The 22,113-nt window shown below is 35.2% G+C and overlaps 1 protein-coding gene across 7 annotated transcripts; it reads right to left on the reverse strand.

Annotated features, from left to right (window-relative positions):
• Positions 1-287: 287 nt before the first annotated feature.
• Positions 288-21,597, reverse strand: LOC140786340 (uncharacterized). 7 transcript variants are annotated; one of them, XR_012108605.1, is made up of 19 exons: positions 21,425-21,597; positions 20,481-20,587; positions 19,620-19,642; positions 19,328-19,503; positions 17,609-17,710; positions 17,169-17,196; positions 16,897-17,072; positions 13,236-13,331; positions 12,698-12,752; positions 10,076-10,160; positions 6,237-6,450; positions 3,228-3,497; positions 2,286-2,358; positions 2,110-2,214; positions 2,002-2,027; positions 1,354-1,903; positions 976-1,258; positions 773-864; positions 288-653 (listed from the first exon to the last, which is right to left on the reverse strand). XR_012108605.1 is itself a non-coding variant. In XM_073134690.1 (19 exons), exons 2-19 carry the CDS (start codon positions 20,520-20,522, stop codon positions 481-483), a joined length of 2,595 nt encoding a protein of 864 aa, XP_072990791.1. In that variant the 5' UTR covers positions 20,523-20,587; positions 21,425-21,592; the 3' UTR covers positions 288-480. The 7 variants fall into 7 exon arrangements, 6 of the variants coding, with proteins under 6 accessions (XP_072990791.1, XP_072990782.1, XP_072990799.1 ...); XM_073134690.1 differs by having other exon boundaries at positions 976-1,903; positions 3,228-3,265; positions 3,335-3,497; positions 21,425-21,592; XM_073134681.1 differs by having other exon boundaries at positions 976-1,903; positions 21,425-21,592.
• Between the last annotated feature and the right edge of the window lie 516 nt (positions 21,598-22,113).

A 22,113-nucleotide genomic window follows, 5' to 3' on the forward strand; every position in this document is an offset into this window, starting at 1 on the left:
CTAATATGATGTCTGCGTACAGAGACTAATTTCTTTCCTTCTGATGTACTGCTTAAATATGAGACATACAAGATAAGTTTTGGTCGTTTTAGTGAGGCTGATTTCCCTTTTATTTTTAGTAGTAACAAAGTATTGATTGAGAGGTGTTAAAGAACTGGGAGTATCTCTCCATCACATTTAGAATTGTCTACACACACATTGTCACATACATCCACACATGCACAGCATATCTGCAAATCGACTAACTTCTTAAGACAACTAATATATTCGTAATACGTATATGCATCTGACAAGAAGAAGCAAAGAACTGGTATTCCACATATATTCAGAAAGCAATGGCAGGCTCCAAACATGTATAGTTCTTTGTTTCATCCATTTGTCCACAAGAAAATTACTACTTAATATACCAGGGAAATGAGACAACCATTATGTTCATCAATGGCAAACCATAATATTTGGTGGTCATCGATGCCCTTTTTGTTATGCTTCTTTCTTACAATCATCTTTGTCTGTTGTTTCCATGAGTACTTTCTGGACACAGAGAAGTTGAAGAACATAGCTTTCAAGCATCACCTGATATTCTGCATCGCAGCTATTCTTTCCCATGCTTGCATTATTCATACTTTCAGATCCCAACTTTCCTTTCAAGGGGTCTTGAAATCACAAGGAAAATAAAATATTGTATAAGAGTTTAATTTGCAAGTTTGTTTGCACATTTCCGAATGATATATGAAGAACAAAATGGGATACAGAATAGATTAAAGAATCTTACTGCTAAGTTGAGATGGAAGTGGAGAAGTGCTGTCATTATGATCTCTCTTGCTTACTTGAGATTCAACTGGAGAAGTGCTAGGAAATTTTTTCCTGGTAATATTATGGGAGAAAAGTTAAGGTGCCTTGAATCCAATAGCTCATAGAACTTCCATGTGAGAAAAGAAACAGAGAAGAGTCCGGAAATCTAATTATAACACTCACAGTGCATCACTAATGCAGCCCTGAAGTTGTGAGGGAATTCCCTTCATACCAGTTGCAATTTCTTTACCTACTTCATGATGATTTCTTGTTTCTGACCCATCAGATAGGTTTTGCTCTTCCATTTTTACCTCCTCATGCTCACTGGACTTGTCCCTGTAATTTTTAGCAATTGTAGGTCCACAAGTTACAAAGTTTATAGAATTTGTTGCCAATGTCATCTTGTTCTCTGGTGTCTCATAAGTTTCATCCTTTACTTCATCATTCTTTCTAACATTCTTCTTTCCTGACAAATCATACACTTCAATATCTTTTGTAGAAGCTCCAGCACAAAATGAATATGGAATATAACTATCTGACATAGATGGATGAGTGACAGGCCTTTGTAAACGAATGCCAGATCCCGATCTTTGTCTCAATAAATCACCATTGCAATTGATATTGCTAGAAGGTTCATGATTCGCAGCAAGCTTCAGTTTTGATCTCTTGTTGGACAAATCTATAGTTGGATATATTTTCAGATCAGGAAATAGGTTGAACAGTTTGTTTTCAGAGATAATCTTGTAGTCTGAGGATATGGTATCTCTTCCATTAGATCCCTTGGAACAGGAACTGGGTGAGGCCTGAATTCCAGAATTTTCCTTCAACGAGGAGAGACACTCTGGTTCTAGAATTCCTGCAGGACCAGAAGCCTTTTGGCTGCAATAACCTGCTTTTGAATTCAACTGATTGGTCATGTTTCTACAGTTAAGTGCACCTGCAGGACCCCCACCTTGGAGTTTTTCATCTAGGTTAATCACTTCATCTGCAGCAATTTTATGCAAATTGTACTTCCTATCTATGCTCATTTGGAGGTCATCTATTTGGTTTATCTTGTTCTTTTCCATTTTTACAGACTGTGATCCTAAGTTGTAACTTCGTTCTTCTCTCACTGCAAAAGGAAGAGAAGTGACATAAAAGTCAAGAAGTGCTTCTTCAAACAATATAGTCTTGCAAAATCAGATTTTGTATTTAAAATCATTAAGGAACCTCCAGTGGATGAGCATGACTCTTCGCTGTAATATACACCAGAAGGTAGATAGTGAGGATGATAGTACTTTTAATTGTAAGGGAAAGGCAAAGGAGTGAAGCATTAACCTTAACAAACTCATGCCATCCTGTGGGTCTTCTGGTTCCATAAAAGACCAAGTAGATGGACTTAAAATGAAGTCCAGATTGGATCTCTTTTTGCTTGTAGGAGACCTGATCATAAGTTGTATGACAGTACTAAAACCAGCATTTGATATAAAGTAGTGTTAACTCAAGTTAGCTACCTTTCCCAGTCAAAAGTTGCAATGTGGGGCTTTCTTTCTGATGGTGAATGACTGAAACAAGGGGTAGATATTGCTGGTAACAGTGAGTAAAAAGGTAGGAGTTCCGGTGTTAGATATAAGCTTGGACAAATGGCCTAGCTATTAGTAATGAATACTTGTAGTAAAATCAGGTATTCCAATGTACAGAATTTTTTTTTTAATGTATGAGAATTCTTATACAAGAGTTCCAACATTAGAGCAATCCAGTATTCATTCTTCTAGCTGTTATAGAGGAACTAGAAAAAGAATTAAGAAGGAAATTGAGACTTAACCTATGAGCGTATGAAGCTTTAGTCCTTTAGTATAAACACTGTTTTTTGGTCTTACTATAAAAACATAATAACCTGCATTTCTAAAAGTTATGTAGCTCTTGGATATCATATACAGGAAAGGGTTAGACAAATAGCCTAAAGGAGCACTACAATTAGAATAATAAAATAATTTCAGATGGATATTGTATACATTTAAGTTAACTAATTTGACAGTCAAGATTGGAGTTCTTTTGAATTCCGTTTGGTGCTGTAGGCATTTCTCTTACATAACAATGAGAAGTCAGAACCCATGGTTAGGCATTTCTACCATGGTAAGACAACCCTTGATAAACATTAAGAATATGTGGAGTATGCAAGTTAAGTTGCAACTGATCAATATTTCGCTAATATGGTCACAGCAAGAATACTTTGCAACAATACTCATGACACCCAACCAACACATTAGGAAACAAATCAGTTAAAAAATTTAGACTATTCTCACTCAGAAAAATAAACTAGGATAAAGATTATATTGGAAACATCTTTTTCCTGTCAATATTGGACTACAATAAAGTTGCATCTATCACCATTGCCATAAATTGGATGCATTTAAATTCAGAAAAGTATAAAATATGAGACATGAATAAAGAACCTGAAATATCAAATCGTCTGTTAGCAACTTCTGCAGTCCTACAAGAGAAACATCTCATTATGGTCCTTTGCTCCCAATCTTCATAAACAGATATGCAGGATAGCAACCTTATTTTCAGAAAATCCTGATCTTTGAAGCTGAAGTCATGCATATTGGAATCTTCAGCATGTGAGGAAGTAGAAAAAAAGCCCTCCACAGGAAATGGTTTAGCCTTCCATAATCCATCACAATTCTTATCAAGTAAATTGCCATCTAAAGGGCTGCCCTTTGCTAGAAGTATATAGAAAGGGTAAGAATTTAATTTTCTCGCTTGCATACATTACATTAAGAAAAGGTAACAGTAGAAAGTTTAAAGGGCAAGGTCATAATGTCATATATAAGTTACTCCATGCAAAGGAGAAGATTCAAAAGTAAATATCTTTGTAGTATCTTGATGTCCTACACAAAATACTAGCTCTCTTGCAGGATTTATAGGCCATGTAATATGTTAGAATTCCACCAAGCTTAGGATAACTTATTCTCTTAAAGGTTTTATAGGTCTTAGTAATTGAGAGGTTTTCCAAATAACTTTAGTTTAGGAGATATGAAAGAAATCGTTGTATCAACTTTATTTATTTCCTCTAAATATCTCTCTTCTTTTGTGTTCAGAAGCCTCAATGTGATTTTGCCTGGGTCATAAATAGAGGCCCATTCTCAAGGGCAGTGATGGCTGTGCCAGTGGCACACATTTATAATATTTTTAATAAATTTTTTAGGATATTAAGAGATATTTTTTAGTCTTTGATATGTCAATATTTAATTTTTTATCTAAATATATGTATTAAAATTTAAAATCTACATTACAATATTTTATCTTTAGATTATTTTTATAAATAACCTATTTTATTAAAGATAAAACAACAGTTGAATATAAATATTATTCAACACATAATATGATTGAATACATTCATTAAAATTAATATTAATGATTAAACACTCCATAATATGATTGAATACTCCATAATATAATTGAACACATAATAACATTCAATACATCATTGATCATTCAACATATAATTGATAATAGTTCAATAATTAAAACTAATATCTAGTTGAACGTAGAATGGCGAGGAGGATCAAAGACTTCATTTGCTGGCACAAAAATAACACCGGAATGTTGCGTTAAATACTGTCGATATTATTCAAAATTTATCCACTGATAATATTACTCGTTATAACATCTTATATAGTCTTCATACAAATAAGAATTTTATAATTTTTCGATGATATGATATGAATATTGAATATGCACGGGAACGACCGGCACCGGCACAGGCACAAACACACAATAAGCATATACAGATTATGGATATGAAGTATAATAAGGGTGTTGCGGCTCTAGTAGATGTGATTGATATGATGGTAATGATGATGAAATCATATCATCCTATGGGCGCACCTCTCCTAATGTCCTACTATCTATAGACTCAAGTCCTTCCCTCATCTGACTGTAATTATATTGAGCTTGAGATCGTCCTTTTTTTTTCTTTTGTCTCTGATAAATTCGATTTTGTGGTTGTTTAGGTCTGGCAAATGAGTTGTCATTCCAATTTTAAAAAATGACAAATAAGTTGTCATTTCAAAAATGACAAATGACAAAAGTTAACTGATGGAAATAAGAAAAAGTTAAAAAAATAGGTTTCACCATGTCATATCATGGTTGTTAAGAAAATAAGTAAAGTTGATTTGATAAAAATTGATGGAAATAAAAAAATTTAAAAAAAAAAAAATCTCTACATTGGCACATCACCGGCACGAGGCCGTGCCGGACGGGCACGGCACACGTGCCGGTCGGCACGACTCGGCACAGCTCGGCACAGGGGTGTGCCACTGGCACACCTCGTGCCAAGTGCCGTGCCTTTACTGGCACGGCAAGTGCCGACTGGCACGGCCATCCTTGCTCAAGGGCATAACCCTGTTTTTTGAACAAGATCATCTTCTAAAGGGAAGTGTTTCTTTCCTTGTCTTGCCCCAAGTCAAGAGTTTCTCATTGTTTTAATCTTTTAGATATAGATGGCTCTTTCCTTTTCTAGGTCTTGTAAGATTAAAAAGTTCAGTTTGCTTTAATCTTATGCTCCTAAGGCAATAAATAACTCAAGCTAGCCAAGATAGGCAAAATCTGAGATGTAGATTATACAAGAGGGCACTTGATTATAGCTTTTGCTATATGTCCTCTTACTTCTTCAGCTTTTGAAAAATAAGCAAGTCCAAGGCAATTAAACTAATTCAGTAATTCTCGACGCCTTTATCCATTTGCTCTTTGGATTACCTTTAATCTCTTTCAAGGAATGAAATATGGCTCTCTAGAACATCTAGTATCCACTGTCTCCTATACCAGTTAACTTTTAGATGATGCTCCCTTCAGCCCTTGCACACTTAATTATCACACATGAATCACATCCACTTTTCATATTAACTGAAATCCTCCAGAACCTGAAATCTCCTTAAGCATTTTGAAGAAACAACTTAAATTGAAATTATACTTCTTTTGTCAAATTAAACTCTTTCATCCTATCAATTTCGCAAGATACAAGGTTAAACTGGTAAACCATCAAAGGTAGTTTGTCAATCTCTTCTTTTATTGTTCTATCAAAGAACCTCTAACATCAGTCGATGGCTTTCTAAAATCTGATATGAGACAGCTATAATTATACTACAAAATATAATTCTCTCAAAGCATGTTTGGAATAATAAACCACCTTGACAAACCATGGAAGAACTAATTTAGCACAGAGAGACTCAACTAGTTTTCCATATGATGACTTTTAGGTCTAGGTATTAACACAATGCTCATTTAAGTAACATACTATTTATTGACACAGGTAATATATTGCTCATCAACATAATATATAGAGCTTTATTTCATTATAGCAACTTATTCTCAGTCAAGTCTCAAAATCCTCTAAAGTGTAAATAAATAGAGCTTAAGAGCAAATCAGTTTCAGGAAAACAATGTTATGCAAAACTTACATTGCCACCTTCCTTCATATCTAAGTCCATTGTACTTGTCTTCATCCTCGTCATCAAAGTTATTGTTGCAACCCTCATATGAATCTGGAGAATATGATTCCATGAATGGTGATCTTTTTCTATAGTCTGATTCGTCTAAAATGCTTCTTAGATTGTCCATTCTTTCAACTGGTTTTCCATCTGAGATCATACTAATATCATGCATTACGGAGTTCTGAAAAGAAAATTCACAAATCATATTTATGTACAAGTCTCTTGGGCCAATAGCTGAAAGAAGCATTGTTATTTTCATATTAGTAATGTCCACACGGGCAAAAACTCATCATCATTCAGGTCTTTACCCAACAGTATGGGGAGGTTAAAGAAGTCCCGAGGATGGTCATGCCATTAGGCACGGCGTGGCACGGTATGTACCACGGCAGTAGTGCAAGAGAGAGAGAAAAAAAAGAGGGGGACTACTCACCTTCACCCTTTGGCCTCGCCATCGGTGGTGACGAGATCGTCAGTGATGGCGAGCGGATCGTTACTAGGAGGAGTGTCATGCAACACCCCTCAGCCACGAGTCGGTACACCGACGCATGGTAAGTGTCGACCGACATTACCATTGTTGAAAGAACAATTCAAAGTTGGAAAATTTTCACAAAAGAATCAATTTTCAATAGAAGCTACCACTACAGTTTTTCCCTTAATTCTCGACAAAAAGGAAATCTGATATGCTCTGATACCACTTTGTTAAGATCTGGACCCAAAGATAGGCTACGCAACGATTCCTTCAAGATCTGGATGTATTATAGGAATCAGTCCCCGCAACTGTGGGAAAATATTCGTCAGATATTCTCCGGTAGTCAGAAAATTACGAAACCAATTGGATTAGATTCGTAACTTCCTGATCTACAACTTTCGTATTTACGCCCTTCACAGATTCGAATTGTAGCAGGGACGAAAACACGGAATAACGTGGGTGATGGTGGTGGTGACGAGTGGAGTGGATGTTAGGGTTATGAATGAATATGGAGATGAAGGTGAATGGTGGATGTGATTAAGGGATATAGACGAAGGGAGCGAAGTGGTAAAGATCCCAAAGAAAAGGGGTGGCTCGACAGTCGAGCAAAATTAGAAGTTAGGAGAAACCTTACCAATGGTAGAGATAGAAGGATGGTGAAAAGGGAGGAGGGAGAAGTTTAGAGAGAAGATAGGAGGCAAGAAATCAATAATCTAATTCCAATATGAAGTTGGCTGCCATCTACATATATATAGAGACTAGCCAACAAGTCCTGAAATAATATGAAACCTTAAAACTAAAACTTTTTCGTCGATTGCGTTCGAACGCGCCCGATCGCGTTCGAACGCACCAAAAGACGTTTTCTGTATGTGCGAACGCGATGCAGGTGTTCAAACGTAGACGTTCGAACTCTCCCGACCGCATTCGAATGCACAATTTGCGTTCTCTGTATTTGCGAACCTGATACAGACGTTCACAAGGGCGTTCGAATGCGACCTACAAGAATTTTATTTTAATGAAAATAAACACTTAATGCAATAAGAAAATATCTTAACTAAGTGTATCAAAATCAAGCAAGAGAAAAAAATATTAGTGTACTAACAGTAATTATCTACTCATTAAAAAAAAGAATGGCCAACACAGGAAAGCAAGTTAGCAAACCACAAAATTTTAGGAAAAATATAATCAAACTTAGTTAATTTGAATGCCTTTTTGTTCTTATAGCAATTCAAACTTGAACAGTGTACAACTTATGCTAAAAGGACCAGCTGACTGTACAAACTATTCAATAGAATTAATTTTGCAAAATGCTTAGTAGGTACATGACAGCTGAGAGGGCTTATGCTGTTTAACCTTAAAGGGTGGTGATTGTCTGAGCCTAAAGCAGGCTACTAGAATACATTAAATATCTAAGAGTCATATTTGTGGAAATTCAATCACAAGCTAATAGGCATATATGATCTAGAACTTAACCAATGATAGTATGAAAAGAAGTTTGAAGAAAATTAGAGAAAAGCACAAGCAAAATCTTTATATATAGTTCAAGGAAGAACATTACCGTCAAAACATATGCATGGCATAACCCACCAATGATAAAGACCAAGAAACTGGCTAGATGACAGGTCTGACAACACAACTCTAGTCCACAAAAGTAGTTCTATAATGGACCTCAGCTCACTACGACACCTGTCACGAGCTTGGATGCCATTTAGGCAACCAGAGAACAGAAACCAGGCAGAAGAGCCTAAAACTAACATGGTAGTTGAAATAAGTCAAATGAACTCTTTTAGGTAAATAGTAAAACATAGATTAATCAACATGTTAAAACCCCAAAAGAAGTTAAATCAAGGAGACAAAGACAGGAAATATATTCAGTCCATACCCATTATCTAATAAAGACCATTATAAAATGTATACTTTTACTACTTTTGCCAGCTTGGTGCTGATAAAACATATCTTTAGCTGTCAAACTCTTTCCATTTCGTTCTTATGGCACTGCCATCTGTTAGGAGCAAAGTGTTTCACACATGTTGAGAGTTAGATTAATGCAATTATGTAATAAGCCAAGGGGCTATTTGAAAGATGTACACCACTATATAGACCCTGTTAAGCAATAGAGAAGAGGTCGAATTTCTGACCTAAATTATTCACAACACAACTGGAAAGACTTGAATTAACTTTCATCACATTAGTTCTTTTATTTCCACAAAACATGTGAAGGCATGACAAAGCATCCATAGCAGAAAGAAGTGCACAAGGATTTGCAAACAGTATATCTATGCTTTTACCCAGGAAATTGAGTAACAAACTTAATTTATGATCCATCATAACTTGTTCAATCAAACTGAATTTAATTGCACGAAATGAGAGTGAATGAGAAAGGCTTTTTATATTGGTTATTCTCACTTTTATAAAGAAGTAAGTTTGCTTACTAGTTGGAGTTTGCTTGAGCAATTATTAGACTATCTGAGTTGAAGTGTTAGTGAGGCAAAGAAAAGTGTCTATACATTCATTGAGTACCATATCACTGGTATTAGAGGTTCAGTTATCTCACTCTAAAGCAAGATAATAATGAAATCTCATGGACTGGGACATTATAAGCTGCTTGTTCTCAATAGGGATAGCAAAAAATTGAACTCGTGAAGCAATACATCCTCAAAGATCAGAATAATTTGAAGCATCTAATTTAGTTGAAGGATAAAATATATATTGGAGTTAACTGACAAATTCAGGGATAAGGTGGTTTTCGTTGAATTGGCAGTTGGCACTACAGCACTCAATACATCACAGCAAATGATTAGTCAAACTCGGAGAATATCAAGTAATTGCACTATACCTATAACCATTCTTCAACCGTCAAGTGTTGTAATATAACTAACACATTTATGACTCGCACTAATTACTAGGACATTTTTATTTGGTGGTCTACATTTTCGATGGCATGTGATGATGCTTATGTCTCATAAACTCGTATTTTTGCGAAACAATTCAATACCCTGTAGTATTGTACATGACCATCATGTATGACCATATGTTCAATGTGCATTGCTCAATTTTTTCATCGATAAAAGTCTCTTAATAATTAAAATGATCAAAAGGCTCAAAACCTTGTGCTAAGGGATAATCGTGGAACTTATTAAGCCAATGAATGTCCTGCTGCAACCATTAAAAGATTGAGCAAGAAACTTTGATATTTCCTCCATATCATATCCAATTTTCTAGGATTATTTTATCACCAGATCCATGTTACTAGACATTCATGTCCCCTATTAAACACATCATGCATTGATGGCAAACTAAGAAGATTGATGGAATGGGAAAGTACTAGATGCCTAACCAGTTCCATTGCAACATCAAATGCCACAGATCTGCTTATGTCAGTTTGAAAACACCTTGAGGCCTTTGGAGGTGAAAGAAAAATCCTGCAACAGAAAATTACTGGCGAATTTCAGGTGGAAAACTGCCAATTTAGGTGCCTATGGGAAAATGCACACAAGTTTCCATTATTTGGATTTCAGCTAAAATTATACCTCCTTAATTCAGAAAATCACATTTCATTGCAGGAAACATAAAGCACTAAAGAAGACGGAACATACAAAGCTATGGAGGATACTTTAATATATAGTACAAAAAATAGACAAGTAATCAAAACATAGAGAATCCTGATAACGAAATTACCCTGAAGTAGAAATATGTCTAGGAACTCGAGAAATATTTTGCAGAACAGACTTTGTAAGAAATAGAGAAATAATGAGCTATATCAAGCTTGGACATCTTAGAGCACCATATCTACAATTATTATCATGTAAGAATTGCCAATCAATTATAATTCACTTTCTTAGCAAAGGAGTAGGGAAAAATGATTTAGCTCGATCTTCTCAGACACAATTCAATAATTCATCCTAGGTCGCCAATTACTTTATAAAAAGTAATTTAATCTTTATTTGCATAGTCAAGAAGATTAACTTGTTCTTTGTTGCAAAAATCTCGTACGTCTTTTTAGACTTTCACAGACAAGAACTCTTCATAAGATTCATACATCTTTCAGAAGAAGATGACAAACTAATTCTTTGTCAAATCGCTCATTTGATTTATAGGATACATGTTAAGACTTAAGAGTTAGAAAGATCAAGATATTTAAACCAATCAGCTCAATGTTCGCATATATCAAACTCAAGAAGTGAGTTTTGGCAAGTTCCAAAGAAGATCAAAACCCAAGAACATTTTGAAATTAATTACCTATCAACAACAACAACAACAACAGTCCCAACTATTTGGATCAGCTATCTGGATTCTTCTTCTCCATTCTTCGATGACTACAGGGTAGATCTAGGGTTCAACATGAGCCAATCCCCCTAGTTCGAGCTGTGGGTTAGATTCAAGTCAGATGGGTCCGATGAGGTCCAAGCCGAATCCAATTTGTTGTCTTATGGGCTAACAACCTAGTTCACCCTTTTGGGTATTGGGCTAAGGGCTGGCCACAGCCCAACCCACAAATGGATAGGGTTTTGGGCTATGAGCCCATCCCATAATTTTGGTTTGGGTTGGGTCTTGGCCCAACAAATTGTTTAATGTTGTGGGTTGTGAGCTAGCCCAAGTATTAGGTTTTTATGTTAGCTCAACTAAAGGGATTTAAGTTATTTTAAATTTTGAAAATACTATTAAAGTGTGGAATTATTTAAGAATAAATATGGAGATTTATACTTGTACCTAAACTAAGGATTTGAGCTATCCCATGTGGAGTTCGAGTGAATTCGCTCACATAATTATCGTCTCGTATTTTATATTTTGATTCCTTAGTATTATTATTCGTGCAGTATTATACTCCATACATTATCATCTTTTTATGCTATATCGTATTTCGTGTCATACTTTACTTTGTGTAATACTTTAGTTCATGAAATGTTGATCTTCGTGAATTACTATTCTTCGTGCAAATAGTAAAATTATTAGATACGGATAGGTGGGGCTTTGAGAACAGACAAATACTAGACATTCATCATACAATTTTCTATAGTGATTCAAGTCTACTTTAAAGGCTAGGGGACAAACCTATTCCTGATCAGCTTATGATCTATTTAGATGACTCTAATGAGATTAGTCTTAGACTAGACTAAAAATTTCACTGAGGTAATCCTAATTTCTCTCTAGCTAGTAGAAAAAACAGGTTGCGTTTATCATATAGTGACACATCCTAGTGACCCTAAACGGATTAACTGCGAGAAAAATATTTGAGCACCATCTCAAAGTAATTTTTAGTTGTTGTAGATTCACAAACACAGTCCCAAGCTGAGACAGTTGACATGATTGATATTGAGAAGGTTTGCATAATAAAATATAGCATGATATTAGCTTGTTAATTGCATATTGTGGCTTATAATTAATATTATGAGCTTATTAGCTATTATTATTAATTATTGATAGATAATATCTTATATTAGAAAAAGAATTATTCTCTAGCTTTTGGATGGATTCCCTCATTAAGCTAAAGTTATTAGCTCATTAATTTTTTTTATATTTCAAATGCTAGTCAGTGTGGCAAATGAATGGAAGTGTCGGACTCTACCTCAACTTAGGATTTTGGCCTTTATACTTCAAATATAATAGTAGTTTTTTTAGTTTCAAATTGAAAAGCCAAATGTTGCCTTAGTGATATTTTGAAGATATCGATTGTATAATTTAGGTATTTTATGTCTTTGAAGGTTTTTATATTGGAGTTATTAAATAAATATTTTGAGTTTCATTATATTATAGAGTTAGACAATTAGTTAAGACTTTGTGCATCTCAAGCCTATTGGGATACATGGCTGACCATGATTCTTATTTCGGATCGTGACACTTTTGTAATGAAATCATACTGACAAATAATTGATTTTGTTCTTCAGAATCTTATCAACATGCAACTACAAGATAATATTAGAAGGCTATAAGAACTTAAGCATAAATGCCATGGTGGAACCTTTGGTATTGTCTTGGTGAATGTGTTGGTGTTTCCATCCCCACTTTACCAAGACCTGCAAAAAGAAAAAAAAGGGATGCATAGAAGTCATGCAAATAAATGTACCATTCTAAAAACTATGTCAATTGATACTCTGAGCCAGATAGCTCAAACCTTTTGAAAGAAGTATATATAGAACATTGCTTTTCACTTATAACACATGCTCTCCTCTTTTTCTGAAATGTTCTACTTTCCACTTCAATAAGATACTTTGCAAAATGGTGTTTCGATAAGATCTTAATGCCAAAATGTGTCTAATCAACCAGAGTAGCAAAGATGATAGTTTACAGGAATAACAACTAAAAATTCTCTTGAACCTTTATCAGTGTATGTAGTTTGCCTACAAATAGCTCATTCTTCTGATAAACTCACTTTATTGGTGTAGCAATGCAAGGAAGATAATTCTAGCATAGATTATTGTATATCAACATTACAGGAGAACAATCAGAAAAACAAATAAGGTGAAAAACATACTGAATATTTTGATTTAGGCTCATACCTTTCACTGAAAAAGCAACATGAGCTTCAGGGAGCGACCTTCCACTAGAGATGCATTTTGACTCATCATCACTTAGCAAATCCAGAAGTGAAACCTCTGAAAATAAGATTTAAAGCCAAAAAAAAAATAGTGGTACAAAATTTGACCACATAAAAAATAAAACTCTATTTGAAAAGGAAAAAATAATGGAATTAGCCCTCAAGCCTAAAACCCAAATACTCAATACAAATCAATCTCACTCTAATAATTGTAAGAACCAGAAAAAAAAATGGGTTGAGAGAGGAGGGTGCACGTGCTCTGCACGTGCAACCCCCTTCCCTCTCCCTCTCCGGCACGCGACGAGGGGCAAAGAAAATCTCATCTAATCCGAATCAGATTAGATTTGATTTTTTTAATCTATAAATTAAACCCTAATTCTCTCTTTGATGTGGGCATCATCTTCAATTTGACCAAAATAGAATTACTCGAGTCCAATTTTGGTCTAATTGTTGATTTTTATTTCAAATAATCAATTGGATTAGTCAATTGACAGATATGGTAGCCTATATACGGAGGATATCCGTATTGAGTTATTACCTAAATTGGGTTAGTCAAGTTAGGTAAAGCTTAATCAATTAGGATCCTATTAGAAAATGAATTCCTATTAGAATCTCAATTGATAATTATGGTAAACTTATATGTGGGGGATATCCACATTGATTTATTACCTAAATTGGGTCAATCAGTTTAGGTAATATGATCAATTAGAGTCCTATTAGGAAATAAGTTTCTATTAGAATCAGTTAGAATTAAAGTTGTTAACCTATTTAAGGGTTATTTGAGATCTCTCACTTTCTCTCCTGTGGTCTTCTTCTTCTTCTCTCTCTCTCTTTCTTTCTTTCTCTCCTTTCTCCTACTCTTGTCTTAAGATTCTTCTCTAATCTCTTCTACTTCCTCTCTAAACCTCTCTTCTTCTTCAATCTCTACTTTTTTTTTGTTGGTTACTGCTGCTATCCAGAAGATTCCAGTAGTGAAAGAGAATCTTTGGGTGCCCGAACGTGAAGAGAAGGACATGGTTTCAAAGTAAAAGTACTACTATTCCATTTATTGGTAAACCTAAACTCAATTCTTTCCTTACACCATATTTTAGGCTTTTCTACTATCAACGTACCTATTTGAGAGTTGAGGAAGCTACTCCCTTACCTGAGTGGTTTTCTCTTCTTTCATCTAGTAGTGATCCTTTTTAATCAATTAGCTTCTTATCAGTTATTGCTTACTATATTTTACTTTAGTTACTTGTTTGGGTCGATTGTTCTCCAAAACATTGCATTCATACTAGATTTGCATCACTCTCTCTCTGCTTAACCACCTCAGCCCCCTTCTCTCTTCTTCCTCCCCTCTTTCGCTTTCTTCTTTCTCACCATCGGAGTCACGCCGTGGAATCGGCCTGCTGGAGTGCCGTCAAAGCCATCGAAGACTACCACGTGACTCTTTGGTAAGCCCTCTCCTACCCCTCAAATTTAATTAAAGTTTAATAAGGTAAATTAGAAATACCTAAATTTGGGTTTCTCGGCTTCATCGGCAAATCAGGCCGGCCAGCGGCTTCGGATCGCAACCGCTTCATCACCGGAAGCTTTGTGCTCTAAGCCCGGTGTCGATGATATCTTCTAGGAGGCCCTCGTGGCTCGGGTTGTGGTTGGCCATGGGTCGGTAAGTCTTCCACTGTTGGTCGCCGTGTTCGACCTTCCCTCCAGTGCAGGTCGTCGAGGTCGCTAGGGAAGCTTCGACGAGGTCGATAGGCTGCCGGTGACAACGATCGTCGGCGATGCTCTCTCTCCCCTTTCCCTTTTCTCCTCTCTTCTTTCTCCCTCACCGATCTCTTTGGGGAAGAAAAAGGTTGGGCTCGGGTTCAACTCGAGCCAACCTTTTTCCTTCTCTCGGGTTCGGGTTTGGGTTGCGGATCCGACCTGACCTCTAGCCTTAAGTCATGGGCTGCAGGCCGACCTGGAGCCCAGTTCCTTGTTGGCTTTGGGTTGGGCCTTGGCCCAGCCCAACTAGCATGAGGTGGAAGGGTGGGTTGCGGGCCAGTTGCAGCCCAATCCAATCCATTATCTTGCCGATTAGTTCCATTTTTGGAATGGGTCGGGCCAGCAGCAGCCCAGCCCAATCCAATGGGTAACTAAACTCATTTTAGTTCTTTTTAGTTTTTTTTTTAATTTTAAAAATATTGATATTATTCAAATTAAAAATTTTACTATTATTTCTAATTAAAGGTGGTGATTTTTAGTACGTGAGCTAGAGATTTGAGATTTCAGTTGTCTTGCTTAGACTCAGGTGAGTGGGTTCACTCACATATTTATTTTTATTATATTTCATACCTTTGTCAGACTATGTAAATTTTCTGTGTGCAAATTTATTTATTTCATCCTTACGTGAAAAATTTTAATTGTTATATTTTCTGTGTGCATTTAATCATTATATTTAGTGCATCACCATACTTTGTACAAATATTAAATTTAGTGAAAAAAAAATGAGACTAGTATTAGTACGACTTAGAGAACGTCCCAAGTATAAATCACTTGCGATTTTCCGTGGTGACTCAAGTATATCTGGAAGTCCAGCAGAAAGCCCTAAATCAGATCAACTTTCTTAGGTGACTCTGGCAGGGTTAGGGAATAGTCCTATGATGAATAAGAAATTTCCTAGGTGACTCTAACTTTTCTCAACGGTTAGAGGAAAAGACAGAGTGTGTTGATCATATAGTGATACCATCTGATGACTCTAACCGGTTCAACTATAAAAAAAAGTTCTGAGCGTCATCTCGAGGTTAGAAGTTAAATTTGTTTCGTTCAGATACTCAAAAACAATGACATTGTTTCATAATTATTACAATTGGTTTAAATTTAATAAAGCAGATCTTCTTTATTTATTTTATTTTTTTTGTCATCGTACACGTAAAAAGTATTAATAAGGCTTCGTGTATCTCAAGCATATTGAGATGCATGGCCGGTCATGATTCCTATTTCGGGTCGTGACAATAATAACGAGTAGTTTCCAAAATAGTAAACTAAATCTTTTCAGATGAAGTATTTGATCAAATTAGGCCTCTTCACAAAGTTATTTGCCCAAACAATCCACATTCCAAACTTATTACCTAAAGGGAAATATTTTGGATACGTCATCTACTAGCATATAAGTTTGCTAGAAAACTGATAAACTTATCAACTTTTTATGTAAGATGTAAAATACTAATCTCATTGGCGGTTTACATAAGATATAAAACATCGATCTCATCAATGCTTTATATTGGACTTACGTACAAATATAAGAATATACTAGAAGAGCGAGAAGATTTTATTTGATTTGTACTTATCTTCTCAAAATCTCAATTCAATATTTTTCTCTAATTTATCCAATTGTGACATGACAACCTCTCTAGTTTATCCAATTAACGGGCAAATACAAATCAAGGAATAATTTTCTCATTCTCTACGCGTATAAAGCGCTGATGATATCAGTATTTTATGTTTAGAATAAAACTGTGAACTCTTTAGCAATTTATAATTTACATAAAAAGCTAATAAGTTCAGTATTTTTTTGCTGGGAGGCGGACCACTATACAGAAATTAGTAAGACTTAGTAGTGTGGGTGCATGATTACAGCATTCAGTAAGTAATGGTACCTGAATGACAGTTAGAGAAGTTGCCACCTTGAACTTCTTCCTTTTGTTCCTTCTTCTTAAAATCAATATTACTGGAAATAGATGCGCTTGAAGAAGCTGACATCCTAGAATCAGCTAATTTGTTACGGGCATTACAAGCAGCTGTTTCATCTTGATAATCGATGGCTACAGAAATCCTGTCAAGAAGTATGCAAGTATGCAACTTTGCCTTTTTCATGGAGAGGTAAGGTAAGTATTTACACAAAAATCATTAGAATTTTATCAAAACTTACTCAGGTGATGAAATCCCTGGTTCAGAACCTGTAATATAACATAAGACCAACATAATGCCACATCTTGGCATCCAGTACTACAAGAGATGCTTGATGTATTAGAGTTGCTCAGTTACAATTACTGATGCATCTCTGTACATTATTTAGAATATATTACTTCCTGTCTTGTATGCACATATTTATACATGTAAATATTAATTTAATATATATTTCTGCATTTAGAGGGAATCACTTGGTGTGACACATAACTGAATAAGATTTGCCTCACACTCTGCTGGTGGGTTTCAAGATATGGTAACAGCCTCCCTAGTGAAGAGGATAACTTGCTAACTTGATACCTTGCCCTTCCCAACCCTCAGAGTAGTAGGAGCATTATCCACTTCTACACCCATTATAGTTATGTATGACGACAGTGAGAAATATGTGCCTTAATGCCTTACATTTTTCATTGAGATCGTTAGTATATCCCGTGGTGATTTTCCTCAACACTGCTGCAGGGGAAAGCTTTGAGACATCAGGATCCGCTTCTGAATATTTATCCTCTGAATATGCAGAAACTGGTTATTAAATGAAACAAAAAAAGACAGATGAGTTTGAAACAAAAATAAAATGAATAGGGCACAAGATAGAGTGTCCTTTCTGAGTTTTTCCTGCATATAACTCCATTTATGCCATTACACAGTTATGAATATGTTCTGATCTTAATTAATGATGTCAATCAGGTATATGAGCAACCTTTATATATTCTCGCAGGAACTAGGAACGAGGAAACAGAAAATGAGAAAACGAATTTGGTTCCACTTATCACCACTTTTTCTTTGTAACAACTATAAGAGATCAGCCTTATGCCTCTCAGATGATTCATCAGCTTGATTTCAGATAACAAATAGATACTCCACACTACAGAAAGCCTCAGTGCCCAATGCCTTTTGAATATTGATATTGTAGTTCCACCATACATGCCATCTGAAATTGTATACTCTGGATTCCTCCCACTTGTAGTGCTCAAATCTATTTGGCTATTTGAACTAATTATATGGTCAAGAAAATAATATAATTAGTTTCATTGCATTCCAAGACTTTTAGTATGTCATCATTTATATTATACCCAGTTAGTCAGATTGCAGCTCAATTCAATCCAGAGAGAAGTACCCCTAAGTTTTCAAACTAAACAACCCATAATACTACACGTCTTTAAGCTATGATCATGAAAAAAAAACTGCCCTTTACTAGTCTGAGCCTTCTAAAATCTATATAAATCTCTATTCCGTACCTCTCGAGATGCTCCAAGGTAAACGATGAATACTAAAACCTGACTAGAAAGTAGAAACTACTTAGCTAATAAGAAATTCATGTGAAGATTGATCATGCCACAGTATCTTAGTCCATTTATGAACATGTACTCAGCTAAAGGGGTCTAATCTAATCTATCCCTTAATAATACATCATACATGCAGGTTTCATGGTGTGCCATCGATTTGCTCAGTTATTGGTTCATGATGCTTAAGATCTCAAAATAGGAGTTACAACCTATTGGCAGGAGCAACAGTTATCAATTCAATAACAAAAAATCTAGTGAGATTGCACATGCATGTCTAAGGAAGATATAAGAGACATGTTAAAAGAGGACAATTTAGAGTGAAAAAGAAAAGATATAGACTAAATGAATCATAGATACAAGAAGGTTATAGTTAATACACTCATCGAGTATGTATACTATAAGTTTGACTGGGGCCAGAATAAATACCAAGCAAAATGCTTAGTGTCATTAAGGTTTTTCTAATGGAAGACCTACTGACAGGTAAAGGAAGGACCACAGACAAAATAAAGCATGGTTACAGATGTCTATTGCAAGACTTTCCAAGATTGATACATGATAATGATTATATACTCCTATAAAAAAGGTATGGCAGTAAATCAAGCCGACCTGACTATCTGGGTGACGTGAAAAGATAAATTAAGGTTGTCAAGTTTCTCTAGAAGGTACCAAATTAACCTCATCTGTTGGTACTCAAAGGAACAAAGACTTTACATCTAGTTGTCCTTTTGTTAATGCAGAGAAAAAATTAATAACTCCCTAAGATAGACAGAGAAAGGACAGACATAGAACATGGGACAAGAGAAATGAATTTCAAGTTCAAAAGAAAAGAGAAACTTACCGTTGGTAAAATTACAATAACCATGCTGAGCAATTGTTGCCAAGTTTGTCAGGCTTACAATATCAAGTGATCGAGGCTCCTCATGGTAATGAACCCGCTTGTTTCTGATGTCAATTTGACTTTCTAATCCTGGTGCCTGCTGTTGACGTTTCCTTTGCTCAAAGTACTGCTTTTGCCTGCAGCAACATATAGACTGAAGTAGATTAGAATGGATTGTCTTTTCACTTCACTTAAACAAATACTACCATCGATACTGTGGAATTACATCAAAAGGACATGATCTGTAAGCTACCTTTTATGTGCTGATTTCCTGGACTGTCATTTCCTCATTCCATCAATATTCAGGAGTCAGGACATACCATATAGACAGAATATATTAGAATACACAAAGGACATACCATATAGACAGAATATATTACCCAAAACTATACAAAATATTCATGTATTCAAAATATGCAGACGCTATCGAGCACATAGTGAATCCAGAATCCTCCAATACAGAGGTAACATAATGTAGGCACCTCACTAGAAATGTGAGAAGAAATACCAAGTCAAGTGAAAGATTTAAAATCAAAACAACACTCTTCTAAATATCAAAATCTTCAAATATGAAGGTAAGAGACATGAATTTAAGCTAAAAAAGTTTGACAAGGTCTTATGTTAGCAAGTTATTAACAATACGAAAAATTGCACCAATTTACAGGAAAAGCAAGATTGAAAATATTATCCTGGAGAACCAGAAGCAAAATGACTGCTTAAACCATTGATGCTAGACATAAAACAGAAGATCTTTGGGATGTCAAAGGATATGAATAATAAATGGTTAGCAAAATTGTCACTGCAGAAAATAGTAAAGGAAACTTGTTTCATGGGGGGGCACAAAATACAGTATACACCTAATCTCTGATCTCAAAAGAAGTAAAGGGCTACTATAATAAGATATAATGGACAACCACTAGATTTTTTTTTATTCCGGTAGTGCTTTGCTGGATTTCTAAGCTGGCATCGAAGTGACAAAATTAGATGTTTAAATATTGATTGATAATGCATGGTTGATTAAAAGAAATTTCAACAAAATTTGTTCCATATCTTCAAAATATCACCTACAAATAGTGAGGTAATGCACTACATTTCTAGTGAGTAGCGTACTTACAGCAATCACCTTCCTCCTGGAACCCCCCATCCATTGCAACATTATGGACGATGAAATCTATCCAGATATCTATTAGTTAATGCAGGGTAGTGGGTACCCTCTGGCTTCTGCCACAAGAAAAGCTCCAGTTTTAGAACTAATATATGTCCACATGTCATCACAAATGAAATGCTTCATGAAGGACAGAATAAAACCATAAATTGTTAGTAGAGGAAAAAAGACACATAAGCTAATCTCATGTAGTTAAAAGAGGGGAACGAAGAACCTTTTGAATGCAATATAAATCATGTAGGATTTGCTGAATAGAAATTGCAAAATTGATGTCAAACCAAAAATTCTTATAAAGTAAAGATAAATGTCCAGTACAACCGCTTTGCATGATAAATGACCGTGAACATGTAAAAACAAATTCAAGTTTAAATCTGTAAAGATGACACCTAGAGGACAAGAATTTAGAATTGCTAGAAATAAACACTAGAAAGGCTAATACATCCATCTCAGTCCTCAGGTATAATACAAGATGGACTATCACAGTTATGCATCAAAATCTAAAACCAGAATACCATTTCTCTACAGATAGAAACACTCATAGGAAGCTGAATCAAGAAAATCTACTTCAACAAAGTAAATTTCTTTAAAAAAAACAGCTGCAAATAAGTGAAAATCTCGGAAAAAAGCCCTAATATACCTATTTTAAAGTCCAAATATAGCAAAAGGCTTTCAAATCTAAAACTTCTTTCATCTTTCAAGCAGCAGAGACAGATCAAGAAGCTCCAGTCATCTATGCCTTAGTTTTTCTTCTACACGACCTGGATATATCTCAAACTTCGAATTAACTCTATCAAGATATATCCAAGTTATCAGAAAGATCCGATCGAAACAGTCGAAAACCTCGATTGACCTAAGAGATGAGTGAGGACAAATGAAAGGAAGAGAAATCGCACCTTGAAAGATTGACGCGGTCGTAGATTTCTAGAGAAGGGACTCGATTTCGAATATAAGAGAGGGAGTGATGGAGGGAAATGGTTCTCAGACGGTTGCTATGACGAGGCTTTTATAGGCGACGAGAACGATGCTATTTTTTGGAGAAAAAAACCGAGAAGTTTGAAAACTATGAGAATTTGCTCTAAATTTTTTTATTTATTCTTATAACGTAAAGTTTTCTTTGAAGGGTCTAGAAATAGTGGTGGCATTCGGGTCAAGGTCAAAATAGTACCAACAAGAACACGATTTCTTTATTAAACGGGTCAATTTTTTTAAACATGAATACGATCTATATATTAAATGGGTAACACGACATGACTCGCTTTACCCATTTAATAAACAGATTGTATTTTTTATACAACACATTTAACCAATTTATATGACACACGATACGATTAATATGTTTACACACACAATATTTACATACATAATTAACCACCGATTTACGCAGCACGAATCACCCATTAACACCAAGATCACTAACCAAACTAATAAAAAAAATATCACACAATTACACAAATTCAAATCCAGAAGATTTACAATATTACAACAATATTAGTAAAAAAAAATTTAACTGGCTTGGCATCTGGGAATAAAATCATCATCAAATTGGCGAAGCAAAAGAGGAGCTCAAAGTATCAATAATGGT

This window comes from Typha latifolia, chromosome 1 (genome assembly GCF_019914945.1).
Source record: "Typha latifolia isolate L0001 chromosome 1, TyphaL0001v2, whole genome shotgun sequence".
Lineage (NCBI taxonomy): Eukaryota > Viridiplantae > Streptophyta > Magnoliopsida > Poales > Typhaceae > Typha > Typha latifolia.

Coding starts and splice junctions, on each gene's coding strand:
- LOC140786340 (XM_073134681.1), bottom strand. CDS start 20,522: ATGTTGCAATGGATGGGGGGTTCCAGGAGGAAGGTGATTGCT. Junction 2,028..2,109: donor GATGGCATGAGTTTGTTAAG/GTTAATGCTTCA, acceptor TGTATATTACAG/CGAAGAGTCATGCTCATCCA. Junction 865..975: donor GGCTGCATTAGTGATGCACT/GTGAGTGTTATA, acceptor TAATATTACCAG/GAAAAAATTTCCTAGCACTT.